Source organism: Vicia villosa, unplaced genomic scaffold (assembly GCF_029867415.1).
Source record: "Vicia villosa cultivar HV-30 ecotype Madison, WI unplaced genomic scaffold, Vvil1.0 ctg.000742F_1_1, whole genome shotgun sequence".
Lineage (NCBI taxonomy): Eukaryota > Viridiplantae > Streptophyta > Magnoliopsida > Fabales > Fabaceae > Vicia > Vicia villosa.
In genome coordinates, this window is record NW_026705331.1 from 525,077 (window position 1) to 548,194 (window position 23,118).

The 23,118-nt window shown below is 33.0% G+C and overlaps 1 protein-coding gene across 1 annotated transcript; it reads left to right on the forward strand.

Moving 5' to 3' along the window:
• The first annotated feature begins 11,085 nt into the window (after positions 1-11,085).
• LOC131630831 (protein S40-4-like) lies at positions 11,086-11,953 on the forward strand. Its single transcript, XM_058901573.1, has one exon. The coding sequence runs from the start codon at positions 11,306-11,308 to the stop codon at positions 11,789-11,791; it is 486 nt and encodes a 161-aa protein (XP_058757556.1). The 5' UTR covers positions 11,086-11,305; the 3' UTR covers positions 11,792-11,953.
• Positions 11,954-23,118: the final 11,165 nt, after the last annotated feature.

A 23,118-nucleotide genomic window follows, 5' to 3' on the forward strand; every position in this document is an offset into this window, starting at 1 on the left:
GTTAAAGCTCGATTCTATCTTGTTCAGCATCATCAGAGGATTGAAAACCCTCTATCATTATTCATTTATTCATCTTGTGCATCATTTAATTTTAAAATTAGGGTTTATGTGTTCTTCGTGTTCATAATGAAATTCGTTAGTTACACTTAGAATAAATGAATTCTGAGCCCATAATCATGTTCCTTGTCCAAAAACGAGTGAGATTGATGTTTACATCATGCCATTTAGTTGAGAAACCAGAGAGTTAGGAATTTGAAAATCTGAAGCTCGAGGAAGAAGATGAACATGGCGCGCGTAAAATTTGAATTTCCTGGCTTATTTGAAAATATAATATATTGAGTGTATATAGTTAACAAGCTGCGCGCGCAGCTCAGTTGGTTAAGTTTTGAAATGTGATCATGAAGGGCGTGGGTTCGAACCTCTCTAGGGCCAAACCAATTTTTTAGCACCCATTTTCATTTCTTTTTTTACAAACTTCACACAATTAATAAACTTATCAAATCAAATCATTTTTACTTCATTTTTTACACACTTGCTATTTAATATACTTACTTTGTGAATAATCAAAAAAATCATAAAAATATTATTTATTTCATGTATTTTAATTAGGTCTAAAATAGTATATTTTAAAGGTTTTCTTAAATACTTTAAAATATATATTTTCATTTTGTTTTAACCTAATTACTTTGTGAATAATTTTATGATAAAACCCTAATTGTTTAGGTCTTAATTAAGTAAAAATCTTTATTTTTTATCTTAATTAAGTTGACTTTTCGTCAATATTCAAAACTGTTTTCAATCTCTGATTAAACGGATGATTAAGGTTTTCAAACAACAAAACCTTGCATCATTCCAAATCATTTTTCAAACTGCTTTTACACCAGTACTGTAAAGTACTGGGCCTCTAATAGAGTGTAAGTCCCAAAAACCTTCTCTTCTTAGCTTGTTTTCAAAACTGTATTTTCAAAATCTTCTTTCTGTTTTCAAAAACATTCTTCTGGTATTTGAAGGGCATTATTCCCGGTGAAACTCTTCAGATACCTATGTGACCTTTGTCCATCTTCACTTCTTCTGTTTTCAAAAACCATTAACTGTTTATCATATATACTCAACTGTTATCAACAAAACAACAAAAATACTGTTGAGGCTCTGTACATACTTCTTCAATGGCCTCCACTCCATCCAGGTTAGGCTTTACAAGCTTTCAATTTACAGTCTTTGTTTAAATTACTGTCAAATATAAACTGTGCATATATTAGTTTAGAACTGCGTTTGAGTATAAACCTTAGGACAGTTAAACTATATATATATTATAGGAATATGACCTAGGATTGAGAATGTCTTCCCGGTGAAGGCTCTTTCCTAATTAGAGATCTGTAGTTCAAACCCCCAAGATGAATTATTCCCGGTGAAACATCTTGGCAAAAACCTTAGAATCCAAAAATATAGGACACATCCACCCAAAGAGGAATTATTCCCGGTGAAACCTCTTACCCATTTGCTTAGAGCCAAAATAAGTTCAAAACTACATAAGCTTTCTCTTGTGCTATAACAAGGACCCTCGATTAGCCTCCTCTTGGGCTTTGTACAAGGACCCACAGGCTTCTTAAAAGCATTTCCAGCTTCCTCTTGAGCTTGTATACAAGGACCCATCAGGTTTCTTATAAACATAGGAACAGGTCTTTAGTCACCTTTTAGCCTACCCTGGTGAGTTTCTTCCAATTTAAACCAGACCTTAAACAAGCTAAGTTTGTCTCAATTTTGCATTGAGTACACCTTTTGGAATGAGAGACATGGACAGTCTCTGTCACCCTCATCTTCATCAATCTTCCTTAGCAGAGTCTAGGATCCATGTTTGGTCATCCTCAGCATTGAGTCAGCCTTCATCTTGGGCTTTAAACAAGAAGTCTCCACTAGATAATCTTTCTGCCAATCTTTTCATCCTTTAATAATTAATGGAGTGCTACCCAAATTTATTCTTTCAAAACCCCTGGAAAGGGTTAGCCTCCAACATCTGTCTAAAATGTCAAAACCCCTGGAAAGGGTTAGCCTCCAAAATTAATTAATAAATAATTTCATTCTCTTAGGAGATAATTTCCCCAAAAGAGTCAGAACCCCTGGAAAGGGTCAGCCTCCAAAAAACATGATAAAGTCAGTCTTTTAACAGACAAATTCACCAGCTGAGTCAAATCCCTGGAAAGGGTTAGCTTCCAAAGAAAAACAGTCTTTTAATAAATAAAACCTCCTCAGTAGAGTCAAAACCAACAAAAACAGTTAGCCTCAACCTTGGGCTTCATACAAGGCACCCAAACAATAAAACTCCCCTGTCAAGAGTCAGCCTCAACCTTGGGCATTGTACAAGGCAGATAATAGAGTCTCCCCAGTGAGTCCTTCATCACTCAGTAGCCACAACCTTGGGCTTTGTACAAGGCAGATAAACCATATTTTTCATGTGTCAAAGATTCCTAACACTTAGGATCTTTCCCCATATAGTCATCCATACTTAATTCATTTAAGAGTCCGCCACAACCTTGGGCTTTGTACAAGGCAGAAAATAATGTTTTCCCCTAGCTAGAGTTAGCCACAACCTTGGGCTTTATACAAGGCACATAAAATAGAGTCATTCAATTATCCTCAACAGTTAGCCACAACCTTGGGCTTTGTACAAGGCACACAAATAGAGTCTCCCTAAGTAGAGTCAGCCTCAATTCTGGGCTTTGTACAGAATACAAAAATACCCTGTAATTAATTCCCAGTGGAGTCATCTCCCAGAGTCAATAATATTAATTAATCAATCAAAAAAAGCCTCAAGCTTGGGCCTCATACAAGCCAGCTAAAAGTCAAATCTTTTATACAGTAGATAGACATAGTTTATCTCCATAGAGAGATATTTTTACTACTCTACCACATTCAAACAAACAAACATTTCATTTCAATTTTAATCAAGTCTCCCATTTAGGATTTTGAAAGGCATGAGCTGGCAGTAAAACCCAGACATGTGGTAACTTTCCCTAATTTGGATGAGCATCTTTCTTTCATTTAAGAGGCATTTGACTGGTATACTTGCACATACACAAGTAAGGTCCCCCTCTTGAATGAAATGAATTCAGTTATTCTGTCACTCCTTTAAATGTTTGTGGTAGAATAGTATTAATACCTCTCTGTAGAGATAATTTCATGTCTCTTTACTGTAAACAGAGATTTAATTCCAAGCTTCAACCTTGAGCTTCAAGCAAGGCACCAAAAAATATTTAATCCCCCTAGTTAGTTCCCCGAACTACATTAAGCTCTGACTTCCACTAGGGATATGTAGGCATGAGGTTCACAAGGAATCTCAGCGAGCTAATAAAATACCAAAAATAGTCAGTTTGTCTGTCTGTCTGTCTTTTAAAATCAAATCAATTCCTTCTCCTAACACAAAGGAGAAACTTTCCCAATCATTAGCAATAAACACAAACACAAATGACACAAAGAAGGTTCCTGTAGAGTACTACAGATATGTAGGGTGTTTAAACACTTCCCTATGTATAACCGACCTCCCGGACTCCAGAATTTCTAGTCTAGGTGTAAATCCCCACACTTAGCAAACTCCTAGGGTTTAGTTGAGATCTTTTTTTCCCTTTCCTACTCGTAGGACAAATAAGAAAGTTCGTGTGATATCGTAGGAAGAACTGAAATAAAATTCATCCCACCACGGGCGCATTCTCCTTCCAAATTTCGCGTGAAGGGTTTAGCGTGCCGTCCTCCCAAGTGAAACGGGGAGGTAAAAGAAAACGACACCACATCTTCAAACTTCTCAGCATACTCAGAAACAGACAAGTTGCCTTGCTTGAAGTTCTGGAACTCTCTTTCTCTTTGGGTCCGAACACTGTTAGGAAAATACTTCTCCAGAAATGCCGCCTTGAAATGATGCCAGTCCTTAGGAATCTCCTGGGTAGTGAAATAGGTAGATGCGGTATTCCACCACCTAAGAGCCGGTCCTTTCATCTTTTGCGTAGCAAAAATCACTTTCTCTTCTTCATTACACTGGATTGCCTGGAATATCCTCTCCATACTAGCCAACCAATCATGAACCACCACCGGGTCTAGACCACCTGCAAACTCTGGAGGATCCATTCTGAAGAAAGCACAGAAATCTGGCCCTGTTGGAGCTTGTGGAATAGGAATTGGAGCAGGAGGTTATTGTCCTTGCATACCCTGCATCATCTGCATCATCATCTGATTCTGTTGTTGCATCTGTTGCATTATTTGCTGCCAAGGTACGCGTGCATTTCCAGCTTCTTGCTCGGGCTCCACATTCCTAGTTCTGGGCCTTCCGGGACCTCTGCGTCGCTCAGCCATCTCCCTGTTTATCCTACACACGGAATTAAGTTGATCAGGCTCAATGCCATAGGTAAGACATACGGAATCATGCCGGCTATACACATATGAGGCAGAATTGTACTGCATTATGATGTGTCTTTAGCAAAGCCGAGAATTGACCTGCTCTGATACCAGCTGTAACACCCCATACATATATGTCTAGAATAATATGCATAAAGTATTAATTATGGTTTCATAAAGACAACAAATACATAACATCGCAACGGAAAGATAATAGTACATCATAAGTACAAAGTACAAAAGCCGAATGTATCATGGCCAAAATGATAATACATCCAAAATAGTACAATATCCAGCAAGGTACTATAAAAGCACGAAACATGAACAAAAGACAACATCTAGCAATAATGTCAAAGGACTAGTCCGCCTTGCCTTTGCCACGATCTTGCCTTGAACCACCTGAAAAAGATAGAATTGGAATGGGATGAGATTACTAAATCTCAGTGAGTCCACCTATCCTATTAGTCCACTCGGATCTAAAGGGTACATGCATAACAAACGAATCCACTATTGATTCGGGGTTTGTCCTCACATCCGGTACAGGTACGGAGCAAACACATGAATCATCCACCATAGGAGTCATCATATCACAAGTATACAATTAGTACAATAAACACGTATGCAGACCCACACCCACGTATGGGGAATCCAGAAGCGCGTTAATGCCTCGACTAGGTTATAAAAACACACCCTCGATGGGTTACACCCATGTCTATCATCAAGAGACTTGTACAAGCACACTGCAAGAATGGTTAAACGGGTTCGCACAAGCCTAATTGGCCGCGAGATGACCTTAGCCAAAATGGCGTCATTGTCCCAATAGCCACCTTTACGCACGTGTGTTAACATCAAGTACAACACGCCATCTTGACACATGAGCCCACCGGGCGAAAGCCTAGTGCTTAGTCTACTTGACTTCACTAGAGGTGAGTTGCCGATTATGCATTAGCCTACATGGCTACATAACCCCACCATACCGAGCCTGCAAGTGTATTAACACCAAGTGGGAAAGCCTCCAGACCCTCACAAGCACACTACAACGGTAGCTCGGGTGTGAGCCCAAGATCACACGATCGGGGCTGTACCATTGATCACAAAGCCCGGTACGACTCATTGATCACAAAGCCCGAGTCATAAACCAACCTAGCCCCTGGCTCGCTTCGATTCAAGCATACACACGCATAACAAGCGTAAAGTCGTACAAGACAATCCAATCCGAATGTTTAACCGAAACATTGGACATCACACATTTCATATATTGTCTCATCATAATATTCATAATTAATCACAAAGGAATAGACCAGAGTTATTTAATAATCACACTTAACATTATGCATAACATTCAACATAAGTAATCAAACGGAAATAATGATGATGCATGTCATAAAATACCACACATCAAACGTACAGATGTGTACTAATAGTCAAGGAGGAGCTTGGTCACGATTAGAAACTAAAACTGCACTTAGGGGGAGAAAATATAAAACTCTGCACAGCATCGTCCGCTTAGCGGACTGCTAGCGGGCTTTCCAGTGGCGAAGTTCAAATGTTCTTCCGCTTAGCGGCCTCACGTCAGCTTAGCGGACTCGCGATTTTCTAGAAAAGCAATCAGTATCCGCTAAGCGACCTAAGTCCGCTCAGCGGATCATCACAGATGCAGAAAAACGCAGAGTTCACCAATTCTGCCATGGGGTACTTTAACCCCTTGAATTCACCTGCATGTACGAAATAAGGGTGTATACGACCAGAATACAACATAGGTAAGCACATTTTAACACTACAACATGTTATTAGCAAGGATTTCATGCATTCTTTCTCAAATCCCTAAACCCCAAAAATCTCAAATAGATCAAAACCCCATTTTCTATCTAGGGACCCACCTTAGATGAACGAAGTAGAGCTGGAGGAAGGGAGATTTGGACGAAAAACAGAACTTCGGGACAGATTCTTGGACATGCAAGGATTGGAGTTCTTGGAGTGGTCTTCTTTCCCTTCCTCTTCCTTCCATGTTTCTATCCTTTTTCTTTCTTTAACAAAATTCTGTTTTGTTCACAATTAAGAGGAAATTGCCTTAGCCAAACAATCCCTTATGTCTAATTAAGGGTACAAAGACTAAGATGCCCTTCAACACGTGCGCTATTATCTTCAGCTCATTATCATGCTCCAAATCAATGGTTGATAAATAATGCAAAATAATATTTTAGAAAATTAATATGCATTAAATGTAATCTAAAGACTCAAATGAAGGCCGAAGGGTGAGCATCATACAAAGGATTTGTATTGCAGAGAATCCATGTCCCACATGGATGTGGATCCTTTCCAATGTACTCTCTGCCGCTTCCTGCCTTCATCTCATCCATTCATCCATCCATCTATATTTTTCTCTCTTTATAAAACAATTTCATTTTATCTTATTTAATTTGTATGAATTCATTTTATTTTATTTTATTTATATGGATTCATGAATATTAGATGAAGCAATTGAAGGATGGCTGCAGAGATTGGCATGAGGGGGTTTATTTTCTCATTTTAATCGAAAATTGAATTAATAATCTCTTCAATTAAATTAATTAGATTTTAACACGTAGTTAACGGATCCGATCTCCATGTACAAAACTAGTTTTAATACATCATTTATTTTAAATACATCATTTATTTTAAATAAAAATGTTAAAAAAGAAAAAAATATTTAATCATATATATTTTTAATCAATAATAGATTTTTTCCCTTATACCATTTTTACATTAAAAATATTTAATCATAAATATCATTTTTGATATATAAAAATATTTAAATAAATAATTTTTTTTTCTGTATACAGACTTCATTTTTATTTAGGTATTATTTACAAAAATATTTGGATCAATAGTAAGTTTCGTATATAAAATATTTATATCAATAAATTTTTTTTCTCGTATACCATTTTTGAATAAAAAATATTTATCTCATAAATACAATTTTTCATAAATAATAGATATTTTTCTCATATACAAATATTATTTTTGTTTAGGCATCATTTACAAAAATATTTGGATCAATATTAAATTTTTGTATATTAAAATATTTAGTATATGTGGATTTTCGTATATGTGGATTCTTTGGACTACTAGAAATGGGATTTGTTTTCGTAATGAAGGTTGGGATGTGAATAATACGATATGGAAGATTAAAGATTTGATATGGAAATGGTCTTTTATTGGAGAAATTACTCATCCCATTTGTAGCTTTTACGAGTTTAACAAGGATCCGTTGTTATTCCTATCGTAAATCTAATTGGTTTGTAATTTCTTTTTGGCGGGTTTTTCCTGTTTTCTGTGTAATCGGATATTGAGAACATTTAGTTCTCCGTTTTAATGAAATCTTGCTTACACAAAAAAAAAATATTTAGATAAATAATATTTTTTTCCCGTATACAATTATTGGATATAAATACTTGATCATAAATATCATTTCTCGTATATAAAAATATTTAGGTTAATAATAGATTTTTTCCCGTATATATACTTCATTTTTGTTTAGGTATCATTTACAAAAATATTTAGATCAATTGTAAATTTCGTATATAAAAATATTTAGATCAATAGTAGATTTTTCCCGTATATCATTTTTGAATAAAAAATATTTGGATCATAAATATCATTTTTCGTAAATAATAATTTTTTTCCGTATACAAATATTATTTTAATTTAGGTATTATTTACAAAAATATCTGGATCAATATTATTTTAATAATGAAATTAAGAACTTTATGGTACAAAGACCAAAAAAACTACAATTTTAATGTGGTGGCAAAAAATCAAATAGGGGTATTTTGGACTTTTCCACGACCATTAGTTTTCTTATATTATAGATTAATATATTTTTTTGGCTTCATTACAACTTTAGTCCCCTATTTTTTTTTCTTGATTTTGATCCATTTATTTTAAAAATCACTATTTTAGTCCCTTTTTAAGTTTTCTGTGCAATTTTCGTCCCTCTATTTTGTTTTTTTCTGTAAAATTAGTCTCTATTCCTGTATCTTTTTCAATAGAAAACTCAAAAGGGAGACCAAAATCGTGGTTTTAAAAATGGGGGGACTAAAATCGAGAAAAAGATAAAATAGGGGGATCAAAGTTATAATTAAGCCTATTTTTTTGAAGAAAGAAGTGCGAAAGTGATGAAAGAGAAAAAAAAATAGAGAATAGAGAGAAATTTGATAAGTTTGATAAAATATAAGAGTTGTATTATTTTAATAATAAAATCAAGAACTTTATGGTACAAAGACAAAAAAACCATAATTTTAATGTGGTGGCAAAAAATCAAATATGGGTATTTTGAAGTTTTGCACAACCATTAATTTTCTTATATTATAGGTTAAGAACTTTATGGTACAAAGACAAAAAACCACAATTTTAATGTGGTGGCAAAAAATCAAATAGGGATATTTTGGACTTTTCCACAACCATTAATTTTCTTATATTATAGATTGATAGATTTTTTTTGGAAGAAAGAAGTGAGAAAGTGATGAAAGAGAAAAAAAATAGAGAATAGAGAGAGATTTGATAAGTTTGATAAAATATAGGAGTTGTATTATTTTAATAATAAAATTAAGAACTTTATGGTACGAAGACCAAAAAATCATAATTTTAATATGGTGGCAAAAAATCAAATAAGGGTATTTTGGACTTTTTCATAACCATTAATTTTCTTATATTATATATTGATATATTTTTATTTTTGGAAGAAATAAGTGAAAAAGTGATGAAAGAGAAAAAAAATAGAGAATAGAGAGAGATTTGATAAGTTTGATAAAATACTAGTAACAAACCCGTGCATACACACGGGTTCTGTTCGATTACGCGAATTTGGATACATCATTTATTTTAAATAAAATTGTTAAAAAAGAAAAAAAATAGAAAAATAATTGATTATTTTATATATAAAAATATTTAGATCAATAATATATTTTTTCCCGTATACTACTTTTAGATTAAAAATATTTAATCATAAATACGATTTTTGTATATAAAAATATTTAAATCAATAATAGATTTTTTTCCCGTATACAGACTTCATTTTGTTTAGGTATCATTTACAAAAATATTTGGATTATTAGTAAATTTCGTATATAAAAATATCTAGATCAATAATAAATTTTTTCCCATATACCATTTTTAAATAAAAAAATATTTGGATCATAAATACCATTTTTCATAAATAATAGATTTTTTTTTCCGTATACAAATATTATTTTTGTTTAGGTATCATTTACAAAAATATTTAGATCAATATTTAAGTTTGATAAAATATAAGAATTGTATTATTTTAATAATAAAATTAAGAACTTTATGGTACAAAGACCAAAAAAACCACAATTTTAATGTGATGGCAAAAAATTAAATAAGGGTATTTTGGACTTTTCCACAACCATTAATTTTCTTATAAATGATCTACAATTTCTGGTCTTAGTGCTTTCAATAAGATCAAAAAACAATTACTAGTCTGATTCGAAACATGCCTTGGTCGAACGTTCTTAGTTCCATCGGTACTTCAACTCAAACATTGTTTCTGGTAAAAAAAATATACAAACTGACACTTTGTGCTAAAATTTTGAAACTTTTTTGGCTTAATTGCAATTTTGGTCCCCCTATTATTAATTTTTTTGGATTTTGGTCCCCCTATTTTAAAATCTGGAATTTTAGTCCCTTTGTTTTAGTTTTTTAAGGATTTTGGTCCCCCTATAAATCTGAAGGCAATTTTTAATGAAATGGAACTCAGATTAATGACATGTTCAACATAAATCTTAAATAAAAATAGCTTTTTTGAATAAATTATTGCTGAACTGACACACGCATCATCAATAAGAGCGTCATTTCATTTAAAATTGCCTTCGAATTTGCAGGGGACCAAAATCCTAAAAAATTAAAATATAGGGACTAAAATTCCGGATTTTAAAATAGAGGGACCAAAACCCAAAAAAATGGATAATAGAGGGACCAAAATTGCAATTAAACCAACTTTTTTTTTATCGAGCTAGGATAATAATTTTTTTTGGTTAACACATCCATAAACAATAGAAATTGATAACACTAACATTGAGACATACCAAACAATAGCAAACACCTCTTCTTTTAGAATAAAAAGTAGGATAAGCATCTCTTTTCGTTTCGACTCGGCAAATTTTGGTGCCAAAGGAATATGAAATGTAAACATATTATTTTTTATTATATTAACTTAAAAAAATATAAGGAACTCGAAATTCAACTCATCTAAATTTTGTTGTAGCCAAAATAATGACATAAGTTTTGGATTTAAAAAATGTTTCATAGATACACATTTTCGTACATTTGTTCAAAATCTGTTTTTGGATTTAAAAAATGTTTCATAGATACACTGATACACATTTTCGTACGTTTGTTAACTATGTGTAAAAATCTAATTTATTCAATTGAACAAATGATTAATGATTAGTTCAATTATATATATATTATTCCCATTTTACAATATAATTTGAAGTAACTATCCTACTAATAATAGTTTAATGGTTTAAAGATTATGTAAAAAATGGGGTGTCAGCACTAATTTGAATTTTTATGTAAAATTGGTTGGTGATTTGACATTCAAACACAGAAACGGACGAAAATGAAAGAAAGAAAGGACAGAAAGAGAAGACTGGAACTTATCCACAATGCCACCCAACATTATAATTTTCTTCTTTCTTTTTTAAAACTACAAGAATAAAGAAAAACTTCACAGGAAACCCTTTATAAAAGCAAGACAAAGGTGTGTCTTTGTGGAATCACCATTAACACCAACGTAGGAGAAACTAGAAGAAAAAAAGAAAGAAAAACCACTGACAACATACATACATACCCATCTAATAAATCAGAATAAACTTCCACTGATCAGAATAAGCATTGAATTCTATATTCCAAAACCAACATGGCAAACAATTACTTCGCAAAAAGAAACCACCACTTTCTTTCAGTTTCAACTGACAGAGACTCTTCCTTATCGTTAACAACGGATTCAGATTCAGTGTTTGAATTCCACGAATCAGACATTTACAATTCCAATCATGATGACTGTACGGAGTTTGGCAGTTCTCTCCATGGCTCTCGTTCGGTCAAGAAATCTTCTTCTTTGAAGACAAAGGACGCTGGAGGAACTCCAGCGTCCGTGCCAGTAAACATCCCCGATTGGTCGAAGATTCTCGGGGATGAATATGCAAATAGTTACATGAAGAGATATGGCACGGAAGAGGAGAGAGAGGATGAAGATGAGAGTGGGTGGGTACCACCGCATGAGTTTTTGGCGAGGAAGGGAGTGGCTTCTTTGTCGGTACAGGAGGGTGTTGGAAGGACTCTTAAGGGAAGAGATCTTAGTAGGCTCAGAAATGCTATTTGGGCAAAAACTGGGTTCCAATAATTTTACTGTTTTTTTGTTTCTTTTGTTTTGTTCTACTGTATTACAATTTACATGTGTATTTTTGTTTTGTTTTGATACATGTGTGTATGAGATTATTATGTATGAGGTTTCAGTTATTTATTCGAAACCTGGTGTTTCTAATGTACTCAAGGATTTCTTCAACATTATTGTGAGTATTTTTGTTTTGGAAGAAAGTTATTAGATCATACCAATGTCCAGCCAATACTCTCTTATTGTGTTTTTGCTTTTTTAGATAGTATTGTTTTGTATATTTTCACTATTTTTTTGGTCAAATATTTTAATGATTGAAGTTCTACTTTAAAGATGAATAAGAATGAATAAATAGAATGTCTTGGGTTCGAATCCTCGATTCTATCCTAGGTTCTTAAATAACTTAACTATAAGAGGATATTATTTTCACTATTTATAATCGGAGTGTTACGTGTTTAGAATAACTATACATGTATATTTTTAATACTTGATTAATAATATGTAAAAATATAATTAATTTACTTGAACTAATTTTTAATTTTTGTTACAGTTAAAATTATGATCAGTATAATTATATGTCATTAGACCCTATAATATCATGAATGTGATTTTTTTTTGCATAAAACATTTTCCATTTATTTAAGAAACAGAATAATCACATCCTAAAAACAATCTTTAATATAAAAACTTCAAAAAAGAATAATAGTCATAAAATATATTATATAGAAATTATTACAATACATTCTCTCAACCACTTTAAAATTTTAATACAGTCACATTTTTCAAAAGTGAAAACTTAATTATTCTCAACGTTTTAACACAAAAATATAAACAAACAATTAAATAAAAAATTATAATATTTCGAAATGGTAAAGAACTTAAATGTTATATAAAAAATTTAAGTTTCTCTGTTTTTTTTTTTTTTTACAAAACTAACCAATGTATCTTCAACTAACACCAAAATTAATTAATTATCAATTACATAAATAAATAGTATCCTTCATTATTACAAATATGAGCTAAAATTCAAATCATGTTGAAGTTAATTTTATTGTACATGTAAATAAAATGTTCATCTATTAGAATTGAGGATCAACACGAAAATCCTACAATTCTTTGTCTAAGAATAATTGGGTGAAAACTTTTTAATTAATATATGTTTTTTTTTTATATTCACTCTCCGCAATTCTTTTTCTAGATATATAATTTCAATTATTTTTGTGAAAGGTTTTTTACTTTTTGAAAATTATACTTTTTAAAAATAAATTGTCAATTTTAATTAAAAAAATCTACACAGCAAGTGGAGCAGAGGTTCAGGTTAGAGGAGGGATAGAATGGATGGGGCCGTTATAGGAGAAGAAGAGGAAATTTGAGAGTAATACAATGGCCAGTGGCCACATGCTAGTCATTCTCTACCACAAACACCCTTTAAAATATCCAATTATCGTCCAATGAGGTGATGATACTTAACATTATTAGTGTTCATTTATTATTATTTAAAAATGCTGATAGTGATTTTTTGATTAAACATTATTATACTTTAATTTGTATATATGAATGAGAGTACTATAAAAGACTATGCAGATATATATAATGTTAACCATGTTACCTTTTGAAGGTACCAACCAATTTTGCACTACTATACCATGATCTTCTTTAAAAATTATTTATTTGTAAGACTGCGAGCATATTACAGAATTTTGAGTTTATAGTTTATAAATACATATGGTAATTTAAATTTATTTAATAATGATTTTTTTATCACAAATTTATAATTTATTTTTTTAATTTATAATTTACTTTTAAGACGATATTTCAAATAACTTTTTAGTTTATAGTTTATATCTTATATTTTTTCTTCCCTTTCTTATTTTTATTATTTTAACAAAAATCTACGTTTATCTTTTATAATTTATTTTGATTAAAATAAAATAATTATGTATTAATTATCTGTTATATTATTTTATATTTATAAATTAGTTGAACCGCTAATTTAACAAATACTTTAATCAATTTATTAACTATCAAACTCTATCATCAGCTATAAGTTATAACTTATTAGTCATTAGTCATCAGTCATAAATTATAAACTATTAACTAATTTATCAACCAACCGTTATTTTTATCGAACAAAACGTGATTTTTAATAATGGAAAGGGCAAAGTGGTGTAACAAAATTGGATCATGAACAACCATACTGCACCAGCTATAAAGACAAACACAAGTTGTGACCCACATAAGAGGCTTATTGTCTTAAAAATCACCATCAAGCTTGGTATATAAGTTGAAAACGAAACCCACCCATTGTTAGATATTTATATAAGAGAAAGAATTTCTGTAAGAAGGTTTAACAAAACGATTCAAATAGAATTGGCAAATGAACCATCCTAAAATACGTGAATGAAGGTTTCTTCAACATAGGCTTAGGGTATATTAGTTGATACATCTACCAATATTAAACTACTCAAAGTCACAAGTACGAGTCTAAATAGTAAGTGTTGTGTAGGAGTGCCACTAAGAACAAACTAAAATTATAAAAAAGATTGAGTTTCAATAACAAACACAAGAAATCCTATTAAATTTCATGAAAGAGAGAAGAGGGAAAAAGAAGAAATATTAGAATTGATTGTAACTATTTTTCTATTTACTTTCTCTATAAGGGTTTACAGATTACAAGTGAATAACAACAATCAACCTCTCTCAATAACTTGAGAGAACTAATCTATTTATAGACTATTAAGCTAACTTAAGCTACAAGCTAACTTAAATAATTGGGGAAAACAAACAGGCCCAATTCGATATGTAACAAACTTAGCATTATCAACTACTGCATACTTGGGCGTACTTCGACTACAATTTGCAGGACTTCAACATCAGCATGTGAACAGACTTCGACTGCATGCTTAATCTCTGTCGAACTAAGAAGCTATCCCTGTCGAGATACTAAAGTTTGATCCAAAAATATCATAAATCTCTACCTTGGAATAAATTCTACAACATCAAAGAAATAAACTAGCTTTCTTCATGCAGCTTTATTAATTGCATACAATGGAAAAACTTGTGGCTTGACAGTGTATTGGTGATCATATCAGTAACATTATCTTCAGTCGAAACCTTTGGCACTTGAACTTCTCCACGCTCGATTATTTCTGTGAAGAAATGTAGCCTCACATCGTTGTGCTTGGTTCGCTCGTGATAGGCTGAAATCTTCGACAGATGTATGGAACTTTGACTATCACATTTAACAGTGATGTCTCGACCTCAAAATTCCAGCTCCTTAGAAAAACCTTCAAGCCACAATGCTTCTTTCACAGCTTCAGTGAGGGCAATATATCCCGCTTCAGTGGTGGATAAGGCGACAACCTTCTGAAGTGTCTCTTTCCAACTCATTGATGTGTCAAACATAGTGAAAACTTATCCAGAAATAGATTTTATGAAATCCATGCAACCTACATAATCAGAGTCGATAAATCCTTTTATTTTTGATTTGCCGTTATCACCACAAGTTCCACCATAAATAAGTACTCTACTCAGAAACCCATTTATGTACCTTAGAATCCACCTAAATGCTTTCTAATACGTTTTTCCAAGATTTTCCATATACCTGCTTACAAGGCTCACTGCATATTCTATGTCTAGCCTCGTACAAACCATGGCTTACATCAAAGAAACTACTATACTAGTATATAGAATGCTATTCATATAGGCTCTTTCGACTTCACTACTAGGACTTTGAGTCATACTCAACTTGGACTAAGGATTTTTTGGTGTCATAAGAGGCTTTGAATTCAACATATCAAACTTGTCGAGAATCTCCCGTAGATATGTCTCTTGAGATAAGCATAATCTTGACTTTTTTCTATCTCTCCGCATGTCAATCCCAAAGAATCCTAGATATAGCTCCCAGTTCCTTCATGTTGAAATCCTTATTGAGTTCAATCTTCACCTTCATTACATCCTCAATATTGTTGCTTGCTATGAGAATATCATCCACATAAAGCAACAAAATAACAAGTGAATTTTCAGGTCAAAATCTGAAGAAAATACAGTTGTCGAATTGGCTCATTGTGAAACCTATGTGTGCCATGAACTTGTCGAATCTCCTACTACATTGTAGAGGAGATTCTTTGAGTCCATATAAATATTTATTCATCTTATACACATAATCTTCCTTTCCATTTTTTGCATACTCTTCAGGTTGCCTCATCAGGATTGTTTCATCTAAATCACCATACTATAACACAGTTTTCACATCCACCTGTTCAAGTTCTAGGTCGAACTTTGCCATCATGGCTAACAATATTTTAATGGATCTATGCTTCACAATAGGTGAGAACACATCATTAAAATCGACTACTTATTTCTGAGTGAACCCCCTCGCCACCATCCTTGCTTTGTATCTTTTCGACTTCACTCATTCGATTCCTTCCTTAACCATGAAAATCCACTTACAGTTGACTAACCTTGCCCTTGTAGGTTTCTCGATCAGTTCCCAAGTGTTATTATCATGTAGATATTTCATCTAATCATTCATGGCTTTCAGCCATTAAGTCTTATTTTGACTCCTCGCAACTTCCTTGTAGCCTATAGGTTCTTCATCAAGGACCTCACTTACAGAGATTAAAGAAAAGGTTATGAGATCTATATAGCCAAATCTCTAAGGTGGCTCAATGACTCTTCTCGACATGTCTCTGGCCAACAGGTAGTCATTATCAGTCTCCTCATCTTTATCAGTAACTTGGGCTTCGTTTGGGTTATGCAATTCGGCATCACTATGCTCTACCTCAACATGAATCTCTTCCTGTTCCAGCCCCTCTTTAAAGATTTATGCATTTTGACTAGCATCATCAAATTTCTTGAACGCCATTATTGAAAATTACATATTAACCCGTGATAAACCTCTTCTGACTTGGCTCTAGGCACCACAACCTATAAGATTTCAGTCCTTGAGGGTTCCCCAAGAACATGCATCTTAGAGCTTTAGGTTCAACCTTATCTTGCCTAATGTGAGCATAGGCTACACAACCAAATACTCTAAGTTTGTCGAGATTAGATGGATGTTCCGACCATACTTCTTCAGGTGTCTTCATCCCTAAGGCAGTCGAGTGACATTTGTTCATCGGATATGCTACTATCGAAACAGTCTCAGCCCAAAACACTTTCGTCAATCCAGCACTAACCAATATGCATCTAACTCTTTCCAAAATGTTTTGATTAAACCTTTCAGCTAAACCATTTTTTTGGAGTACTTATAATATTTTTTGTGCTTTATAATACTAGACACACCACAATAGTTGTCGACTGCATCATTGCAAAATTCAAGACCATTGTCTGCTCTTAACCTCTTGACTTTCTTGCCACTTTGGTTTTCGACTAGAGTCTTCTAACTTTTGAAATTTTCAAAAGTTTAATCATTAGCTTTCTGAATGAATACCCATAACTTTCTGGAATAATCATCAACTATGGATAGAAAATAACTTACATATAAATGTGATAGACACATTGCACACCCCCAAATATCAGCATGGATATAATCAAGGGATTCATGTGTTATTTGTTTACCTTTGTTAAAATTCACCCTACAGGATTTAACAAATACACAAGGTTCACAAAACTCCAGCTTTTCGACCTTGTTACCACCTAGCAGATTTTGTTTCGATAATTGACCAGGCCTCTTTCGCTAACATGTCCAAGTTTCTTGTGCCATAACTCAGTCTTCAACACAAGTTTTGTGGATACCACATCTGCTAAACCACTTACAACATCAACCTCAAGGGTATACAAGCCTTTCCTTTTAATGCCTCTTAAGACTTCCTTAGGCCCTTCATTACCCTTAGGGTACCTTGCTCTCCTTTAAAAACACATACTTTATTGTCGGATTTACCAATAGAAATCAAACTCCTCTTAAGATTAGGTGCTTACCTGACACTAGTCAAAAGCTATGTTGACTCATTATGGAGCTTGATCTTATGGATCCAATTCCTGCAATTTCGTAGGTTTTGTTGTTTCCTTGTAGTACTGATCCACCATCTTGATCACTTAATTCCTCAAACACATCTTTGTTTGGAGTCATGTGCCAAGTGCAACCTGGACCCATGATCCATTCCTTGCAAGGGTTGCTGCTCGAAACTACAAGAACATCAGATTGTTGGAACAAAATTTGTTCATACTCATTGATTTTTGATGATAACAAAGTACTTAAAGAACAATAAGGTGTACTAACATATTTCAAGTATGCGGGATCATAAGCTTTAAATTAACTTGGTTCCGACCCTGTTAAATAGCTTATAAAGAGAAGCAAATGTCTCAGATTCTGAAGGATCATTATCTCATGACTCAACTCTTGGAATATCATCTTTTAATGGCAGCTCAGATCCTGGTGACCTGGAAATCATAGTTGAAATTCTATGGTACATGGTAGATACATATTAATCCTGACGATTCAATATCAGAACATGACATCAAGACTGATGTTATGGCATCTGCTCGTGGTACGAAATAATAACATTCACCTGTAACTTCTGCACATAGATAAATTACAAAATGGAAACCATCACGAATCACAAGTTAAGATCAATGTCTTAAATCAAACAAAAATGTTAAGACAGATGTCTTGACATCATCTACATACAGAACATATATTTACCAAACTGAAAGATATGCAGAAAATAATTGCATAATGGTAAATAACACAGAGGAATTATTAACCCAGTTCAATGCAACAACACCTAATCTGGGGGCTACCAAGCCAGGAAGGAAATCCACTATTAGCAGTATTAGTTCAAAGCTAAACAGTCCCAGTTTATAATTTCTCGCCTAATCACTACTCAGTGCAACTTCTGCCTAGAAGTCGACATCTAGACCTGGGAAGTCGACATCCCACAACCAATCACTATAGTGATATAACAGTCACACACCCTGTGACCAAGGGAAACCAAATAGAAATATTTACATTTTCCAATAAAAATACTTAGTCAAGTACCTTAACTAAGAACAATACTTAATCTTGCTTAAAAAATTTGATCAAGAACAATACTTAACTCGCTTGCTTAAAAGCTTCAAGAGTGAGAACAACAACTTGACTAGCAGTCAAGTAACAGACAATCAACCATACTGTATTAAAAGATATGTGGGTGACTTGCACACACACACAATAGACTCTCAAAATTGTAGACCTAAGACTCCCCTAATTTTCAACTGTCAAAATTGCTTTTGCATTAGGTTAGGGTTCTCTTTAAATATACTTTAGAAGTCCATGGGCTTCAAAACCTTTTTCCCTAATTCTTTCTTAATCCACACGCTAAGAACTACACCAAATCTACAGAGCCATCTTTTTTAATCTTGGAAAAAATCTTCAAGTTTCCTAAATTGTTCAATCAACCAATATTAGAAACTTTAGTTCTGACTTGATTTGATTCTAAAGTTTCAGATTAAATCTTCTTGATTTGCGAATATTATTGAGATATATCTGAACGAAATATCACAAAATCAAATCAAATATGTCAAGATTTAAAATAGCATGTACTGATGTTCTGGTTCAGAATGTCATTACATTTGTTAGAACATCTTGAAGGGTATGAAAACACTTAGAATGAGGGTTGAATAAGTTTTTCCTTTTCTATCGCAACAACAGTAGATAAAACACCAGTATTTTTATCCTGGTTCGTTTGAAACTCAAACAAATCCAATCCACCCACCAAGGTGATTTCGCCTCTCTCAACGACGACTTAATCAACTATAATCAAACTAATTACAAATGCACAACCAACTGGTGTGACTAACAGTACAGTGCACAGGCCAACTGCCAGTGACTAACACCTCTAAACTAACTAGTCCTAGCCCTCTTGAGAAATATGACCAAACTAGTCTCTCAAGGAACAATTACAAATAAAAACTTCTAATAATAGTGTTTCAGATTGCTTCTAATAAACTTTGTCACAACTGTGATTTTTCACTAAGTTTAAGCTCTATACAAATGGTAAACTAAGTATTCAAAGTATTCTTGCTTGGAGTTTCGTTCGAATAGCATGCAGGAGCTTGTTAACCATCAACCTTTTATTTGAACAAATGATCTTCTATATATAGCTTCAGGAATCTTTGTCCATTGTCTTGATTTGTGAGAATGCATTAAATGTTACGTGTCTCCAACTGTTTTTGTTTCTCCAACGAACTGCATGTGTTTTTGTTTCTCCAACTATTCTTTAAAAGAGTTCTACTTGAGTGCTTCTGTCGTTTTAGCATTTAATGTCTAACGATATTGTAGCATAAATTGTCTTAGAATTTGAAGTATTGATTTATCTTTTGTCAGACTTTGTGTTCAGACTTAGTAAGATTTCTTCTATCAGAGTTTGCTTTTCTTCTATCAGAGTTTGCTTCACTTTCAGCTTTAGAACTTCTAATTCTTTATTTGCTCAACGTAAGTTATTATTTTACTTTCTAGAGTGCTTGAGTCAGAACATCATCTGAAATGAAAACATACTTATCAGAGTATCAGGTTTATCATACAAAATTTATTTCATTGTTATCGTCAAAACTCTAATATTTGATTAGAACCAAACTATGTTCTAACAATCTCCCCCTTTTTGATGATGACAAAACATTCAGATTTTGATTAAGAAATTTTGTATATATGTGAGAATATCCCCCTGAGATAGATAATCTCCCCCTTAAGTAAATATTGGGTAAAAAAAATAATTGCATAGTAGAACTTCCCTGAGTTTGTTCTTTCAGAGCTTAGAAGATCTTTCTTTCAAAGTTTCCCTTTTCTTTGCAGATTTTTCGTTTCAGAGCTTAGGTATACCTGCATGGCTTTAAAAACAAAACACTTGTATTTTTGTTATAAATGTTTGAGACTTTGTCCTAGTAAATGTTATGTTATACAAGATCAAAATCACAACTTTCTTCCCCTTTTTGTCATAATCAAAAAGCGTAAAAAAAACTAAAGACTAGTTAAAATAATCCAAACAAATTTATAAAAGATGTCAAAAAGAAATTACAGAAGAGTTAAAAAAACATTAAAAACATGGTGCACAAAATTTTACAAAAAAAAAAGACTAAGAAGGATGAGAGACAAGAGAGAGTAGAAGATTCTTGATCTCAGTAGTAGATTTTTCTTACTTCATCATCCAAATTCTAATTTCCTTGCTGGCCTCATCTTGCTTGTCCAGACGTTGGCGAACAAATTCATTTTCCTTCTTCAAATTGTTCAGAGTGTCCAGCACAAGAGAGGTTGTAGCAAAAGTTGAAGCAACTTCAGTAGAGTGAACCTTAGAAGTAGAACCAACAACTTCAGAATAGACAACAGTTGAGAATAATGTTCCAAGATCCATCATTAGTGTTGGCACTTTCCTAGAAATAGCTTTGGCACCAAAGGTAGAGGGTTGTTAATACAAAGTCATTGCCATGGGGTTTTGTTCAGCAACTTCTGACTCAGATTCATCATCAGATATATAAATAGGTTCAGAAGATGGATGCTAAGGAGCGTTGTTGAGCTGCAAAAGAGGCTTCTTAGCCTAGAGATTCATAGCTTCTGTCATGAATACATTCAAACAGTCATATAATTTCTCATGAACATGAGAGTAGCATATTTGCTGGAGCTTAAGGGATTCAACGTTGAATCTCCTTCTGAATGTGTTCCACAGAACATCTGATGCAGCTGGGTTTAGGTTGCTGACACAATTTGCCTTCAGCATTTCTATCCAACCCTGTATCTCTGTTGCAAAATTTTGCAAAAATATATTAACATCTGGTTGAACAGGTTTTGGGGTAGGTTTTGGGACCTCTTTCTTTACGAACTTATTTTTCAGAAAATGTAGCGATTCAATATCAACTACAGTCCTCTAAAATTTTAGCTCAAGTAACCGGTTACTTGGATGAGGTAATCGGTTACTTCATAAAAAATAAGCCTTTTCAGGAAAACAGTGGCACTGCAGCTTTGAGGTAACCAGTTACTTGGTTTCTGGTAACCGGTTACTCTTAAGCAAAAATGAGAAAAACCTGTGAAAATTATTTGGAACCAAGTGCAATGTTATTTCTTTGAGAAGGTAATGCATATATATGAAAATGTATAATATTTTGAGCATTAGGATATCAATGTTTAAGGTTTAGCTTTTACCTAATATTTTGAAGATCAATCGCAAAGCTAATCTTCATTAAAGTTGCAATTTTAATCCAAATGCCATCATAGTTCTTTTGCTCATCTTTTTAATATTTATGTTGACTTCATCAAAACAAGTGCTTCATGCAAATATGGAGAAGCTTAATGTTACATATGTATCTAAGCGAGTAACAATACCAGTTACTTTATTTTCGATTCCAACATCCTTAATCTACCTTATCACTTTTTTTTCATGTATCACATTTTTCTGCTGTTGAGAATGCTTTCGTTGTATCAACTCATATATGATTTTTATCGCATATATGTAAAGGAATCTTCTTAATAGGGAAACATAAAAAAAGTCTCTATTTTTTTTTTTTAAAAAAAAGCGTACCAGATAACTTATAGGTAAGTTATTTAGTGAACAAACTGATAATTATATGAATACTTATAAATAAGTTATTTAGTGAAGATTATATTACTAAGACTTGTAGCAACCTGCCTAAAAATAAAGACTTAGAGTCGCCACCTATTCTACCAAGGCGAATAGGAAACCCTACGCAGTATAAAGATCTAGGTAAGTTATTATAATCAGGTTGAGGGAAGGTGTTAGGCACCCTCAACCCTTTCCTATTGGCTTTGAATCTAAGGGTCAAGTTTTATGGCTGAAAGTTGAGGTTAATAGCTAAGGAATTGAATAGGGGAAAATTGAGATTTTAGGGAGGGGGACTCGCCTTGGTTATCCAAGTGCCTACGTATCTCCTTAGGGAGAATCAAAGTCAACGTAGTTCGGGAAAGGGTTGTACGCCTTAGAATGGATATGAATGTATTTGAAGGTCTTTTGAGTTACCTATCGTAGTTTTGAAATTTGTGGTTTGCAAGGCATTTTGAGTTGCCTTATTCGCAGTATTGAAGAGATGAGTGTTTTAAGATGGCGTACAACCCTGATATTTAATATGCACTATTAATCGCAATGATCAATAGGTTTGATCACTATAATTAATAGATTAGTGGGGATTGCTAACAATTCTAATCGATAGGTTCGATTATCACTAATAGCAAATAAATGTGTCTTAGTAATTAATTATTTAATTTTATCATTATCCCTCACAATCGATAGATTCGATTACAAATAATAACGAATTTTTTAAAGGGAAATATGCTAATCATCATAACCAATAAGATGGTTAAAACCTTTTAGAAAAATAGAATCCCATTTGAATTTAATTAATTAAATAAT